The 15,810-nt window shown below is 37.7% G+C and overlaps 1 protein-coding gene across 1 annotated transcript; it reads right to left on the bottom strand.

Moving 5' to 3' along the window:
* Positions 1-3,119: 3,119 nt before the first annotated feature.
* On the bottom strand, positions 3,120-7,959 carry LOC129237316 (ubiquitin carboxyl-terminal hydrolase 45). The gene is made up of 6 exons (XM_054871987.1): positions 7,435-7,959; positions 6,819-7,369; positions 6,628-6,764; positions 6,271-6,388; positions 5,483-6,216; positions 3,120-5,427 (listed from the first exon to the last, which is right to left on the bottom strand). The coding sequence occupies exons 1-6, from the start codon at positions 7,780-7,782 to the stop codon at positions 4,274-4,276; spliced, it is 3,042 nt and encodes a 1,013-aa protein (XP_054727962.1). The 5' UTR covers positions 7,783-7,959; the 3' UTR covers positions 3,120-4,273.
* Between the last annotated feature and the right edge of the window lie 7,851 nt (positions 7,960-15,810).

The raw sequence follows: 15,810 nt of genomic DNA, 5'->3' as shown, positions 1-15,810 counted from the left end.
TTGAATGTACAGCTGAACAATTTCAGCGCGTTCTATTGGGGTGTACTGTTTCATGATATAAATCTCCTTCGACTGACGCTTCCAACGCGGTATGTCATTAGCTGATCTGAAATTACAGTAAAAAGTTATAGGGTTACTCAATGGGTCAGTTTAATATGGCCAACCCTGTACATACATATATAAAAATTAAGCCGAAAAAAATTGTGCATTTGTCCGGGGTAATCTCAGCAACGCGTGTAAAGAAAACAATGAAAGTTTCACACATTGTTGGTGTTGCTTTGGCAAAGGTTTCTGTGAAGTTTGGTTGAAATCCGATAACGCGTGTGCGTGCGGTGCGTCGGTTAAGTGAGTGTGTTTTTGCTATTTGCCGCACGTATTTTTTGTACTGCACATAACATTCAATAGAATTGAATACATTTTGGTCGTGTGGGTCTGGGCCGATTTTTGTGAAATTTGCTATATATATATATTTTTCCACGGTGAAGGTTAGTATAATATGGTTATTGATTCCACTTGCCACCAGGCGGCGCTGCCGAAGGCCAAAACGAGAACTCGGGTAACCCTAGGATGTGTTTTTACATTGTGGGAATCAAATCAAAGCTACTGATGAGTGCTTTAATACAGAGTATTTTTTAGACCTCTGAGTGACCAGGGTCTCGAGATGTAAACGAAAAAGTGGACCAAGGTACCCTTGGATGTGTTTGTACAATATGGGTATCAGATGGAAGCTGTTGATGAAAGCTTTTAAGGGGGGAAGCTGGTCTAGAGCGCAAAAAATGGGCATATTTTATGAATTTATTTTGACTCAACAAAGGAATCAATCGAAAATCTGTGAAATAGGTTTAATAATATAGCTTTCATGGTACAAATACAAAATTTTTCGTCTGAATTAATTTCAAAATGGCCGCTGTCCAGCAGTTCTCCTAAGGCGCCTTTTTTTCTAGTGGGTCCATTGCCGAAGACGTAAACTCCTTAATTTTTGTCCTGGATCAAAAAATAAAATTTTTTTAGTTTCTATATAACAACAGAAAGAGACGTACGTAGGATTTTTTCGATATTTTGTTTTTTCGCGAAATGGTGCACGTTTGAACAAAAAGTTACAATTTTCACTATAAAGAACGACATAAAATTGTTGATAAAAAAAAAACTATGTAATATAAATAAAAAATCCTACGTACGTCTCCGGAGAAAGGTATTTCGAATGTATTGTCAAAATTTCGTAAGAATCGGTAAAGATTTGTTCGAGTTATGTCTTCGGCCAGTTTAAAAAAAGTGATTTCGAGAAAAACGCGTTTAAAGTTGTAAGTATTGTAAAATCATACCTGCGAGGCACTGCCGTCGAATGAAAAATTTGGGCATTTAGACATTTTTGCTGGCATCCCTCATTTGGTATATTATTTCTAAGACCCTAAAGCACCTTTTAAGACAAAAAAAATTTTTTCGATTTTTTCAAAATTCTAGACCAGCTTCCCCCCCTTAAGTGAAGTAATTTTTACTGCCCGTTTCCGGGATAAAGAAAGGAGATGGAGCTGGAGATGGAAGAGGAAAAGTAATAGCTACAGGAAGAGGAAGAGGAGGAGGAAGGGGAAGAGAAAGAGGAAGACCACTTATTATTAAAAATTAAAAAAAAAAATTCTCAAAAAATTTTAAAATGTTACATATACGCTTATAATATAAACGTTAATCTGAAGTCAGTTATAGTGAAAAATTCATTGTATCATTGCCGGCGTGATTGGTGATCGTTTCCTTAATTTTTTGCAGAAAGGTTATGCTAATATAAGATATTACCTATATCATTCATATATTTACGTATTACCTGTGTACTCACAAATATACGGTTGAAGCAAATATATGTCAGTTTTTTTACTTCGCCTGGAAAAGTTTATATAAATTTAAGAAGAGTAAATAGAACTTATTTTATATCAGACTTCACGCAAACAAGTCATTTGCACCTGAAGATGTTTTAATACCGCGAATACCAGGGATAAACGCTAAAAAAAACACTTTTTTCATGAATTTATTGTAGCGAAACGGTTCAAGTCAGTTTATTAAAAGTTGTTGCATATTATAAAGTAACATTTCAAGAATATTTGATAAAATTTTCATGTAAAAATATTGCAAAATGAGCGAATGAGAGCACATTTACGTAGACGTCTTTTCAAAAATACATTTTGCAGTAGTCAGCATATCTCAGCGTAGAATCATCTGAAATCAAAAAAATCGAATAATTTAGTTAAAGTATGAGTTAAACTTCCCCCCAACGTTTATTTTGACGATTTATTTTCATTTTCAGCCATTTGGTAGTCGTTTGAAGTAAAAAGTGATTTTTGACGAAAAAATGCGGCCATTTTGTAGGTGTAAAACCACCTTAATATAAAAAAAAATGGCGAAAAAAAACGTTGGCGGGAGGTTTTTTATATGTAAAATATGTGTGCAAAATTTCAAAAGGATCGGTTGAGTAGTTTTCAAATGCCAATGACTACGCACTTTAAAAAAAAAAGGTTCGAGAAAACCGCGTTTAAAGTTTGTAACGGACTACGCGCGCAACTGCTGCGTCTCGGCAGATGTTTGAGGCGGCTCGGCTTTATGCTCTATAACTTAAAAAGTTTTGCTCGGATTGACTTAAAATTTTAACACGGTATTTTTGAAATGTTTTACTACAATAACATGCAAAAAAAATCGATTTTTATCCCTTACTCCCCCTTAAATTAAACATCAGAGATATACGAGCTTAAGTCAAAAGTTAGTCAACCATCCCCGGTCTCCCCTATCTCTTCGCTATCGTTCTAGCGCGCTACAGTAAAATTTGTGCCGGCAGGAAACTCAACGGAATCACGTTTGGTACTTAACGTGTTAAGGAGCATTTGATTCGGGCATACTAATATCTTTTCTTGGCCCGGCTCGAGGAGTTATCGTACATAATGTAAATTTTATTGAATGCTTTTATAGAATGATTAACCTAATATGTTGTGTAGAAAATTCGTGAAGTTTCATTAAATTTTGTTCGAAATAACAACGTATTAGTTTTCATCTCAACATATTTCAAATCTTGAAAATTAAATACAATAATTTCTTACCTTCATATTACCTTAAAATTTATAAAAACCATAGGGAGACAATTTCATAAAATTTCATAATAATTTATTTTCAAGACCGATTTATTATTTACGCATAGTTTATAAGTATTTGTCCACATTTGATTTAGTGGCTATTTTAAATAAGTTCGTATGCAATAATAGTAATGATGAGAAATAATTAAGCTCATACATATTAAATTACAATTAAAATTGTTAGATATTATTGTGTTTAACGAACACCCTTCATCCCATCTGCTCGTCATATACTTTTACAACCTGCCTCTGCGCAAACTCCGAATGAAATACATACAACTGTGCAATTTAAGTTTAGGAAAGTTTTAAGTTACAGAGCGGGAATACCTTCACCACATTGTCTAAGTATGTATGCGCATTATGTGGGGAATTTACAAAAAAATGCATCATCAGCAATGGTATATTTTACATAAATGTTAAGAGATTTACAACAAAGTGGCGGTGATAGCAAAAAATATAACAAATGCATAAATATGTATACCCCGAAATACCCGTTTAATTTCAAAATATGTATTATTGTATAATATTTAAAATCTCAATTTTAAGTGACGTAAAATCTAAAAAAAAATTTACTAATGTAAAAACTTAGCAGGGAACTTCAAATAAAATAAGTTTGCCCGTTAGTTTATACAAATACAATAGATTATGCATACCACCAATTGACTCTTATCTCTCTTTCGCATTCCCTCTATTTAGCACGAAGCAACGGTTGAATGACACTCCGAGAGGTTTTTAAATCATTGCACAAATACTTGAGTACAAATTAAAAGCGTGTGTGTTGTATGTGTGTGTCGGAGGTAAGAAAACCAAATGCTTTGTGTTGAGTGTTGTCAGCGTGTGGCAACAACAACAACTTACACCGACATGCGTTTTAGTTATGCTTCTCTGTGATACTCGTACCATTGGCTTGCATTCTGTTTGGCATCCCGTATTTGTTTTTGGCGCGCCATAGCCTTTCTACTTTCTATCCTAACTATTTGTATAATTTCAAAATTGGTATATCAGAAAAGACATTACAGTTTTATCGCTTAAATCGAGATTTCCAAATTCTCTGTATATCAAAAAACGAACATACGTACATATGATGATTTGATAATCATCCTATTAAGTGATCATCAACATCGTTGTTTGTCTATTTTTCATGTTTCGTTTCAGTTTAACATCTAATAAATACGTTCGTAGAACAACAAATAAGCTTGAGCTCTTAGCACAGCTTCCTCGTTTACCTCTTGTACTCGGGAGTCGGACACGTAATACCATTTGCCAATTGGCACCTGAACATCGCGCGCCTCTTCTTCCCTACCGTATGCACGGCTGGTGTCAGCTGCAGCCGACTCAGCCTCATCTGGATCGGAGGAACTTGTAGATAAGCTGTCACTACTGTTGGAAAAGTCATCGCTGTCATTGGCTGCTTTCATGCGCAATTCCCGCGCCTTTTCTTTTGCCAGCAGCTCTTCTAGTTTTTTACGCTGCTCGTCGTCTTGGTCAAGCTCGGCTTTGCTGCCCTGTGGCAAAAAATTCCATCGCCTGTCATCTCGCGATAACTTAGGACGTACTTTTACGTATGCTGTATAATGGCCACCATACATGCCGCCAGAGTGCTCTACAATGCCGTAAAGCGCATACAAAAGTTTCTTTTGCTTGCGATCTATATTTGGCAAATTTTTTACTTTGGACCCACAGAATGGAGCGATGTCGAGTACCATTGGGAAGCTAACGGCCCGTGTTAATTTGCGAAAAATGCATCGTGGGCCAAGTTGAAAACGTTTTAAATGTAGGATTAATACCGCTGGCGGACTAGATATCAGAAATTGTTTTGTTGCATTTGTGTTCACGGTCTTTGCCTTTGGATCGGTGCCGTTGATGCGTTTTGTGCAATTCTCACATCCCACTTTGTTGTTGCCCGTCATTAACTCAACGCCGGTGAAGTTATTAAGGCAGGATTGTACTGAACATTCTCCATCTTCACATTGATAACGCGGTGCTATTGTCGTACTCCAATCGGAGTGGCTTTGCGTTCGAACGCGCTTAGCCTTCATACGTGCCGCCTTTTGTTCGTTAAGTTGTAGTTGTTCCAGTTGGGCAGTTAAGGCTGCTTCGTCTTTTAATTCACCATTAACCAATCCAACGGCGCCACTCTCTGCTGCGTCTGGCTCCGTTAATGTTAGCTGACGTACAATCGTGGCACCTTTCTCACTTATCCCAACTGACATTAGACTATTATTTGTGGTTGCGGAGCCGGCGTGACAACCATTCGTCTCAGAGCAGGGTAAAAAGTTGCTGCCAGCATTCGCTGGGCTATTGGCGATACCTGAATCTGAGAGATAAATAAATTAAGTTTAATAAGCATGGCACATATTTTACTTCGGTACCATTTTCATCTTCATCGAGTGAGTCTTTGTCCATATTTTCTGGTGAATCATCGCGCTTCTCTGGTTTGCCGGAGTTAGGCAATTGATTGTTTCCATTTGTATCATAAGATGTTGCAGTAGAAGTACGCGATGTTTTTGTGGCCGCATTGTCATCTACGAGGTTGTCTTCCACATCAGCGTCTGAGTGTTCAGATGAAGATGATGAGGAGGAAAATCCAACGGCATCTTCGCGTTTAGCAAATCCGATTTCAGGAGCCGTATCCACAATCTCTCCGGAGGCGCCTGTCATATTCTCAAATGAAGCTTTTTGCTTAAGTTTATTTTCATGATGTTTAGCTGCGCGTTTTGCTTTGCGTTCTTTCTCCTTTTCTTTTTTTAGTTGCGCCTTAGAGGGACCTGCAGGCGGAGCATTTAAGAAAAACGAGCATGCATTGGGCGAATTATCAGGGCTGGCTTTGCGTCTAATAGGTGGCTGTGGCTTTTCCACGCTAACTGGTAACGACATGTCCAAAAAGTATTCATGGCGTGAAGACACATTAAAACACTCTTGACAAGTCAGAGTCGATACGAGAAACCCCCGAAATACTTGCTCTGGGCGGAGTATGCGATCCGCAGCCTGATTTCCATATATTTTACATTTTTGACGCATCTCTTCCGAAACGCTGTTAATGTCCTGATCCTTGTAGCCAAGGTTGGTTAGTATTACACGCTGATAGCGTTTTAAATCTTCAGACCTAAAATGATGAACGATTACGAAAATTTTGTTAATTTATATTTGTTTAACTTACCTAACACTCTCCAGCAAATGGCGCAGCAGTTCATGGGAGTCGTGCTGATCACCACCTCGAAATTGTGGACATTTTGTACAGAGTTTATCGAATAATTTGCTAGGGGTAAAAACACCACCTAAATGAAAGCAAGTTTTTATTAGTTATATTTACAATGAATGGATACTACTATCAGGGCAATATTATGCCATTAATCTAATCTATGGTAAGGGAGTTTTTGATATTAAATTCTGTTAGCACATAAATCTATCAAAAACGCAACTGTTCGACCTCCGCTTGCCAGTTATATATATATATTTTTTTTTTAAATAAGAAACAATAAAAACGCTAATTATATTATTTCATAATTTTAATCACCTCCTAATTGCAACTCCTCCAACGCTTGAGCAAGAGCAGCTGTTAGACCCCCCCACGATGACAACGTCCCTTTGATCATTGGTAGGTGCACATCTTCGTCGTCTTTGAACTTAAAAGTACCTCCTGGCAAAATGAATCTAAAAAATAGAAATTTATTTTAAGCGTGCTTTTCGAAATTTTTTTTCACATACTCTTCGCCTGGCTCAGCCAGCTCCTTCAGTACATCTAACAAATATGGTGTTTGGGCCAGACATTGCATTACTGCATTGAAGAAACATGTGTTGCCAAGATTAGTCAAACCACGCACGCGCGGCAATGTCTCGACAAATTGCGGGTCAACTGTATTTGATAAATTTAAACTCATCAAGGGTGGAATGGGCGACGTTGCGGCCGGAACAGATACAATTGAGGGTGCAGTTACACGCTTTGCCATGCCAGGTATGGGCGGCGGTGGCGGTGGCGGTAGCGGTATTGGTTTGTTCGGTGTCCCTCCGGGTTGAAGCTCAACTAGTGGGCGCAAAGATTCCCACGTGGCAATTATTTTCCCCTCTATATTGGTAAGAGGTGTATTCGTAGTTGGTGAGGCGATAGGAATTGGCTTTTGCGCGACCTTTTTTACTATTTCAACACATTCCAAAAGATTTTTCCGCGAATTAGGTTTAACCTCGTTATCGCAATCATAACACCATATCTCAAACGAACGTGTATTCATTGTGAGGGCATGTGAATCGGAATGAGGTGTCTAAGAAAGATTAGAATAATAATTCCAGAATTATGCAATTGAGATGATTATATATGTATGCTTACTTTGTAATGTTGCAAAGCATGTTGATTCCTAGACCGACCACATAGTTGAGAACCACATTTCAAACATAACCAGAGTGTATTATCATACTCGAAACCGGAATTGGATTCATCTATGGAAGACTCCTTAACCTCTGCAGCAGGTGAAGTACCGCTTTGCTTAGAGCATTGCATACAATCCGTGGCCAAGCCACTAGCTTTTAGTACCTTGCGCAATTTAGTGGGGTCAACAGCCTTCTTTACATGTTGGCAAACACCAACGCCCGTTGTAGGACTATGCAATGGACCCACAGAGGAGTCTGTGGAGGAGCCATCCTCATGCACATCTGATTGACGTTTCTTCTTCACCATAACTAAGTAAGTCGCTGACCTTGGTTACAATAACACAGATATTATACGAAGCAGTTTCTAGAATGAGGTTAATGCAGAATTTGCTGCAGTTGCTGAGTTCCTTCTGCAAAGAAACAAAATACAAATCGTAATTATTTGCTAACGAAGTCACTTTAATTTATATAATTTGATTAGTATTTTTATATTTTATAACTCCAATCAATCAGGATATTCGTTTTTTTTGGAGTTAAATAGCGAATTGAGGTTAAGATCACACGTCTGCAGAAAACATTTAAACCAACAAAAAAGTAGAAGCAGCACATCACATACATATACTATGAAATATAAATTGTATATTAGAGAGAACACGCAAATTGCTCGACTCCACAGTTTAGAGCATCACCACTCCATTTTCCGAATAACTATCATATTGCTAAATTTTTCAAGCGCTTTCTTTTGTGACATGCATTCGCTTATTGGTATTCGTATAATACAACCAAACAAGAATTGTTCTTTGTCCCAGTTTTCGTCTACAACACGTTTAGATAAAATACACTTCCAACCGTCAGCCATAGCACGAACTATAAGTAATTTTCAATTACATACCACAGTATTTTTTGCTAATTTAACAAGAACCTTCCAAAAAAGAAAATCAGAGCATATAAACTTTTTTGTTTAATTAGAGCAAAATTTCCCAATTTGTATTGTTCCAATGTTTCATAAAATATGACAGTCACATATCGCCAATTGTCAAAAATTATTTGGCATGTCAGTCCTTACGCACGAATGCATTGAGAAGGCAGTAATTACTGAGTATTAAAAAATTAACCAATATAGGCGTGCCGATTGGGATTGGTATGTGCGACGAAACGTTTACTTATTATAGTTAAGAAGAGGTACACAAGTATGAAAATACGCACTCTTAATTCTCCAAAATCGAAAGCAAATTTGCAGATAATAGTGTCACAGCTGTGCAGCTCTGTGTCATACAGCAGCGCCATCCCTTCGTGAAATCTGTCGGCAATGTATGAGCACAATTCTTAGTGTAAGTGGTTGGTTTGCAGGCAGAATTTTAGAAAGCAGAATTTTAAAAAGCAGAATTTTAGAAAGCAGAATTAAAAAAAAAAAACAGAATTTTAAAAAGCAGAATTTTTTTGCAATTTACAGAATTTTGTCATCCAGAATTTTGTAAAACAGAATAATGACACGCTCCCAACTATTGTATACCGAAAAAAAATTTCCATTTATGAAATACAAAAAAACCAGTATATTAAAGAAATTTTAATTAAAATAAACTCAAAACTTTTACCAAATTTTCCAGGTTTGAATTGTAAAAAAAAAAATGTGCAAGAAAAAAAAAAAATACCAGTCTAACGGTTAGACGCGATAGAAGTGAAACCTTCCGTAAAACAAACTGAGAGAGAATGAGACGAAAGCAGCATTAGGAGCGGGATAATTATAGGTTCATTATAATATTGCTATAAAGTTCATATTTTATTTTCTTGCTATTATGAGCGTCGTAACGCGTATATTACACAGACGTACTAACATACACACATACATTCGTAGGACGCTTGGTCTAAGCAAGTATTAGGTAGTGTAGTATAGGTATACATAATGCCTTCACGCTCACCGTGGCTCCGTAATACGCAGGCGCGCACACATACGTACTAACATACATACAAACATAAATACGTATGACGCTTGAACTAAACACCAAAGCAAGTAATAGGCAGTACATCCCAGCAAAACCTGCGTGACCGAAACTCTAACACAATTACACTTTTTTGTATGTTACTAACACATATGCACTCGTATTTGTTTGAAAATCGACTTTTTTTTTTATTCTCCGTCACCTTTGGAAAATGTGTAAGCTGTAAGCAAACTTCATTCATATATTTTTTCTCATTTTTGCATCAATAGAAAAAAAAAACAAAAAAAAAACGGCAAGTGGCTGTCAAAGCAATAAGTCAAAAAGATATCTTTTCTCTCTTTTTGATATCAAAGGAGGCCGAGAATCAAATTGTCAACCTTTGGCAAATGTGTAAGCAGTAAGCAAACTTTATTCATATAGTTTTCCTGATTTTTGCATTACTCAAAGTAAACAAACGCCGTAGCCGAATGGGTTGGTGCGTGATTACTATTCAGAATTCACAGAGAAAACGTCAGTTCGAATCTCGGTGAAAGCAAAATTAATAAAAACATTTTTCTAATAGCGGTCGCCCATCAGCAGGCAATGGCAAAATACCGAGTGTATTTCTGCCATGAAAAAAATCTGCTCATAAACATATCATAAAACAAAATGAAATAAATGTATAAAAAAAATTTTGTTTGTGATTCGAACCAAGGATTTCGGATCGGAAGCCCACATTGCTAGCCGCTGGGCTATCGCGCTGTGCTGTCGCCGCTGGCCTAAAAGTTATTTTGTTCGTCGCTACGTTTATATGAAACTGGCACTGGCAAACGAATCCATATGTATGAAAGGGATAAAAAATCACACGTACACAGAGTTTTTGGCACGATTTTCCCAACGCTTTTAACAACGTGATTGTAAAGGGGCGTGGTTAGTGACAGTTTAACGGCCACGCGTGGCGGTTACGTGAAGGGTAACGTGACCGCCACTCTTCTTGCTGGGATACTACAATACTCACTATACTAGCGTGGCTCAGCAGTACGCAGCCACACACGTATACGTATATCAACATATAACGCTTCGTAGTGTCGCTTTTTCGTTTCATCGAGTCTCAAATTACTCCCAACGATTCTAAAGAAGTTTTCACTTCAATATGACTTCAGGACTTGAACCTGAATTAAATACGTGCCAAAAAACAAAACGAATAATTCCGCCGACTTTAGCTTCTGCACCACAAATTAACTGCCGCGCGGCCTTCTTAATCGCAAATTTATTCGCTTTGCTGTGGGCATGAAATAAGTCGATTTCCTTAGTAGTGTGCCGAAAAATCTTATGAAATTCCTCAGTAGTTTGGTAAACGCAGAAAAAATCTGAATTGCTGTCCTAGCGTGGTAAGTAAATATAGAAAACCTCCACTCGCGTCACTCGCGTGGTAAATATCTGCAATTCCCCACTCGTGAGGAAAGTTGAATTTGAAATTACCTTATTATGAATCTACAAATTAGAACTCGAAAAAAGCTCATTTTATAAGGTTCATTATAATATTGCTTAACATTTGCTCCTTCTCATTGCATTAACATTCTCTGGTGTAAGTGGTAGGTTTTCAGGTTATATTCAATCAGAGAATGTTAATGGAATGAGAAGCAGCAAATGTTGCTGTTAACTTTTTTTAGTACAATTGAGATTTGAAAGATTTGTAGTAAGAGATTTTAGAACATCGACTTTATAGACACCACACTGAGTTTTGCCCACACAAAAATTGAAATCACCACACATCTTCACCTCAACACACAGAACATTTTTCACCTCGAATTAGTTTTTGAAATAATAATAAGCGAATACGTAAATTTATTAGAACATTATTTTTCGATTACATTAAAAAAAAAAAAAATTAAAAAAAAATGAAAAAAAAATTGGCCCCGGGAATTGATATCGAGTCTAACATATGGCGAGGAAAAATACGCGGTGCGTTTATTTCTGCGACTGCTTATTTTTTTACTATTTTGTTACTTTTGAAATGATAAGCGGATACAAAAAATTTATTACACATTTTTTTTACGATTACATTAAAAAAGAAATAAATAAAAAAAACTTTGAAAAAAAAATCTTTGGCGCCGAGAATTGATGTCAAGTCATGCATATGGAAAGGGATAGAGGCGCGGTGCGTTAGCTTCTGCGACTGCGTTGTGAACCAAGGTTTTGTGATGTTTATGTATGTACATTAGGCCGGGTCGATTTGTGGGGAGGCAAAAAAATCGCCCATTGCTCTGTGAAAATCATGTTCTTGGCATCAAAATAAGAAACTTTGTCGAAGGAACCATACCTCTAAAACGAATTCTGATGCCCCCCAATTTGGGTCGAACTTTTAGTGTATTTTGTGGGGAGGCAAAAAAATCGCCCATTGCTCTGTAAAAATCATATTCTAGGGATCAAAATAAGAAACTTAGCCGAAGGAACCATACCTCTAAAACGAATTCTGATGTCCCCAATTTGTGTCGAACTTTTAGTGTATTTTGTGGGGAGGCAAAAAAATCGCCCATTGCTCTGTGAAAATCGTATTCTAGGGATCAAAATAAGAAACTTTGCCGAAGAAACCATACCTTTAAAACGAATTCTGATGTCCCCCAATTTGGGTCGAACGAAAAATCCCACTTTGACCCATTTAGAGTGCTCCAATCGAGTCCAAATGTATGACCGACCCCCACTAACTTTGGACGGCCGATCCACCCATGCCAGCGGCACACCCCCTGGAACTCCCCTGGGGGCCTCCCCATACAATCATTTCAAAATATCACCATTTTTGGCCTTTACATGAGAAAAGAAACTAAAAAGGTTAACCCAAATTGGGGGACATCAGAATTCGTTTTAGAGGTATGGTTCCTTCGACAAAGTTTCTTATTTTGATCCCTAGAATATGATTTTCACAGAGCAATGGGCGATTTTTTTGCCTCCCCACAAATCGACCCGGCCTAATGTAGAAGTATATAAATATATACAATTCTTCATCGAACGCAAAATGTATGCATATAAAAAACAACAACTGCGACCGTCTTCTTGTCCGTCAGTGAAAAGATGAAATATGTATACCCTATGATCAAAAAGTACCGGGAAGGTGAGGTTGACTGTTTTCTTCGATTGCCAAGGCGTAGTGCTCCAAGAGTACCTTCCATCGGGCCAGACCGTCAATAAAGAATATTATTTATCCATTTTGAAGCGTTTGAGAGATGCTGTACGTCGCAAACGGTCGGAAATGTGGGCAAACAATTAACATTCCATTAACATTCTCTGAGTAAAGTTTATCTGATTTATGGTAAAGTTATAATTGTCTGTAACTCTCTTTTCTGCAAAGTTAAGGGGTAACACCATTCTACACGCGTAAAATAAACACGATTTTTAAAGAATTTTTTTGTATAGAAAGAAAGGGAAAACAATCACTCTGATTTGGAAAGTTATTACTTATATACTAAAATACAAAACTACAAAGTTTGATCGAAAAATTTTACAAAATGGCGGTATTGGAGACATTTTTGTAATGTGGTTTCTCTTGAAGGAGCTCCGCGCCACGCAGCAGAGAGGGTGCAAATTTTAATCTGAAACAAGGAAATTTATTTTTTCTTAATCTAGATAAGAAAAGCTAGAGAAACACGTAGGGGATTTAAAAAATATTTATTTTTGTGGAATTAGCAAGCATTTGAAGGAAAAAACTCTATTTTGGACTAAAAAAAACGGCACTTAAATAATTATAACAATCGTTAAAATTAATCTATGGAAAATCCCCTACGCTCTTCTCTTAAGAAGGTTATTATACAGACGTAGTGAAAAACCTGATTAAAAATATTTAAAATTGTTTGAGGTATGCTGCGTGCCAATTTCAGAAAACGTGTTTTGAGAAAAACGCGTTTAAAGTTTGGAAATTTGGAGAAGTCGTTAGGTAGCAGTCACTAACGCTTGGTTAAAAGCTTAAAATATTTATGAAATAGACTTCGCTAACGTATAAAACTTTTTGTTCTGTATTTTAAAACGTTCAAAGAATTTTTTAAGCTTATAAAAAAAAAAATCAATTTTTTGAAATTTCTACAGTGGTGTTACCCCTTAACAAAATTCATGCAACAGTTTTGGAAACAGTGGATTCTTACAAAAGCGCTCAAAATGTTGTTCGAATATACCAATTTTTTGAAGATTACAGATTAGCTTTCAGCCTTTAAGTTCTTAATATAAAAAATATTTAGCATTTAGTAGCATTTGGGAGAAAAATTTTCAAATTGTAAGGGCAAATGAACAGTTAGAGCAGAATTAACAGCCAAATGTATATTTAGCGTTCAGCAATAAAAGCCTATAACCCAGAAGAATAGGTTAGGTTAGCCAGGTTGCTTGTCTAAGACAACCCCAGAAGACTAAAATTTCATTTAAAAATTCACCACAGTTAAGGTTAAACTACATATGTATGTATGTGTATCTGTACTGGCATAGAACTTTTAACAAAGAAGGCCTAGTTCCCGGTTAGGTCCAATAAAAAACTCGGTTAGGAAATTTCTTCATAAAAAAACTATTGGGGTCTAAAATCGTTATAATCAGCTCCGATTGGGTTTTTGTGTGTCAAAGGTTTTTAAACGATTTTTTTGGAGGAATATACCGGATTTGCATATTGTGTGAAAGGCTGAAGCCCACCGTCAACCAACTGATTGGACCTTATCAGTGTGGCTTTAGACCTGGAAAGTCTACCATCGACCAAATATTCACAGTACGCCAAATCTTGGAAAACACCCATGAAAGGAGAATCGACACACACCATATTTTCGTCGACTTCAACGCTGCATTCGACAGTACAGAAAGGAGTTAACTGTATGCCGCGATGTCTGAATTTGGTATCCCCACAAAACTAATACGGCTATGCAAGATGACGTTGCTCAACATCAGCAGCGCCGTCAGAATTGGGAAGGACCTCTCCGAGCCGTTTGATACCAAACGAGGTTTCAGACAGGCGGACTCGCTGTCGTGTGACTTCTTTAACCTGATGTTGGAGAGCATCGTACAAGCCGCAGAACTTAATCGCTCAGGCACAATATTTTATAAGAGCATACAATTGTTGGCGTATGCCGATAATATTGACATCATCGGCTTTAACAACCGCGCTGTTAGTTCTGCCTTCTCCAAGCTGGATAAAGAGGCAAAGCGAATGGGTCTGGTGGTGAACGCGGACAAAACGAAGTACCTCCTGTATTCAAACAAACAGTCGGCGCACTCGCGTATCGGGACCCACGTCACTGTTGACAGTTATAATTTCGAGGTTGTAAAAGATTTCGTTTATTTAGGAACCAGCATTAACACCGATAACAATGTCAGCCTTGAAATCCAACGTAGAATCTCTCTTGCCAACAAGTGCTACTTTGGACTAAGTAGGCAACTGAGTAGTAAAGTCCTCTCTCGACGAACAAAACTAACACTCTACAAGACTCTCATCATGCCCGTCCTAACGCATGGCACAGAAGCTTGGACGATGACAACATCCGATGAAGCGACGCTTGGAGTGTTCGAGAGAAAGATTCTGCGTAAGATTTTTGGATTTTGGCAACGGCGAATATCGCAGACGATGGAACGATGAGCTGTATGAGCTTTACGACGACATAGAAGATCCAGCGGCTACGTTGGTTGGGTCATGTCGTCCGAATGGATACAAACGCTCCGGCTTTGAAAGTATTCGATGCGGTACCAGCTGGTGGTAGTAGAGGAAAGATGGGTAAGAACTTCACCTTTCTTGATATGAAGGTTAAGGTGTGAAGGTGTGAAGGTGAAGGTTAATGTGCCCAGCGGGCTACTTTTGGTAAGCAGAACTGGCGCTGTGGGATGAACCAAACGTAATTTTACGGTGTCTTTCCTCTGCGTTGGAGAGATCAGGTGGAGAAGGACTTGGCTTCACTTGGTGTGTCCAACTTGCGCCGGTTAGCACAAGAAAGAAACGACTGGCGCGCTTTATTAAACTCGGCCAAAATCGCGTAAGCGGTTATCGCGCCAATTAAGAAGAAGAAGGCCGGATTTGCAACTTCTTAACTTCTTTTTTTTTTTTTTTTTTGCTATCAAACACAAAAACAACGCTCGGAAAAAAAAAGTTGCCCGTTCCTATACGATTTTCGTTAGAGAAATGGGACGAAATTGCATTTTTTGTTCTTATACATTATTTAGCACTGGTAATACTATACAATTGGCGGCCGCCGTAGCCGAATGTGTTGGTGCGTGATTACCATTCGGAATTCACAGAGAGAACGTTGGTTCGAATCTTGGTGAAACCAAAATTAATAAAAACATTTTTCTATTAGCGGTCGCCCCTCGGCAGGCAATGGCAAACCTCCGAGTGTATTTCTGCCATGAGTCGGCTTGAAACTGTAGGTCCCTCCATTTGTGGAACAACATCAAGACGC

The sequence above is a fragment of the Anastrepha obliqua genome, chromosome 2, assembly GCF_027943255.1.
Source record: "Anastrepha obliqua isolate idAnaObli1 chromosome 2, idAnaObli1_1.0, whole genome shotgun sequence".
NCBI classification, from domain to species: domain Eukaryota; kingdom Metazoa; phylum Arthropoda; class Insecta; order Diptera; family Tephritidae; genus Anastrepha; species Anastrepha obliqua.
The sequence above is the reverse complement of the archived record's forward strand: the minus strand, read 5'-3'. Positions and strand labels throughout refer to the sequence as shown.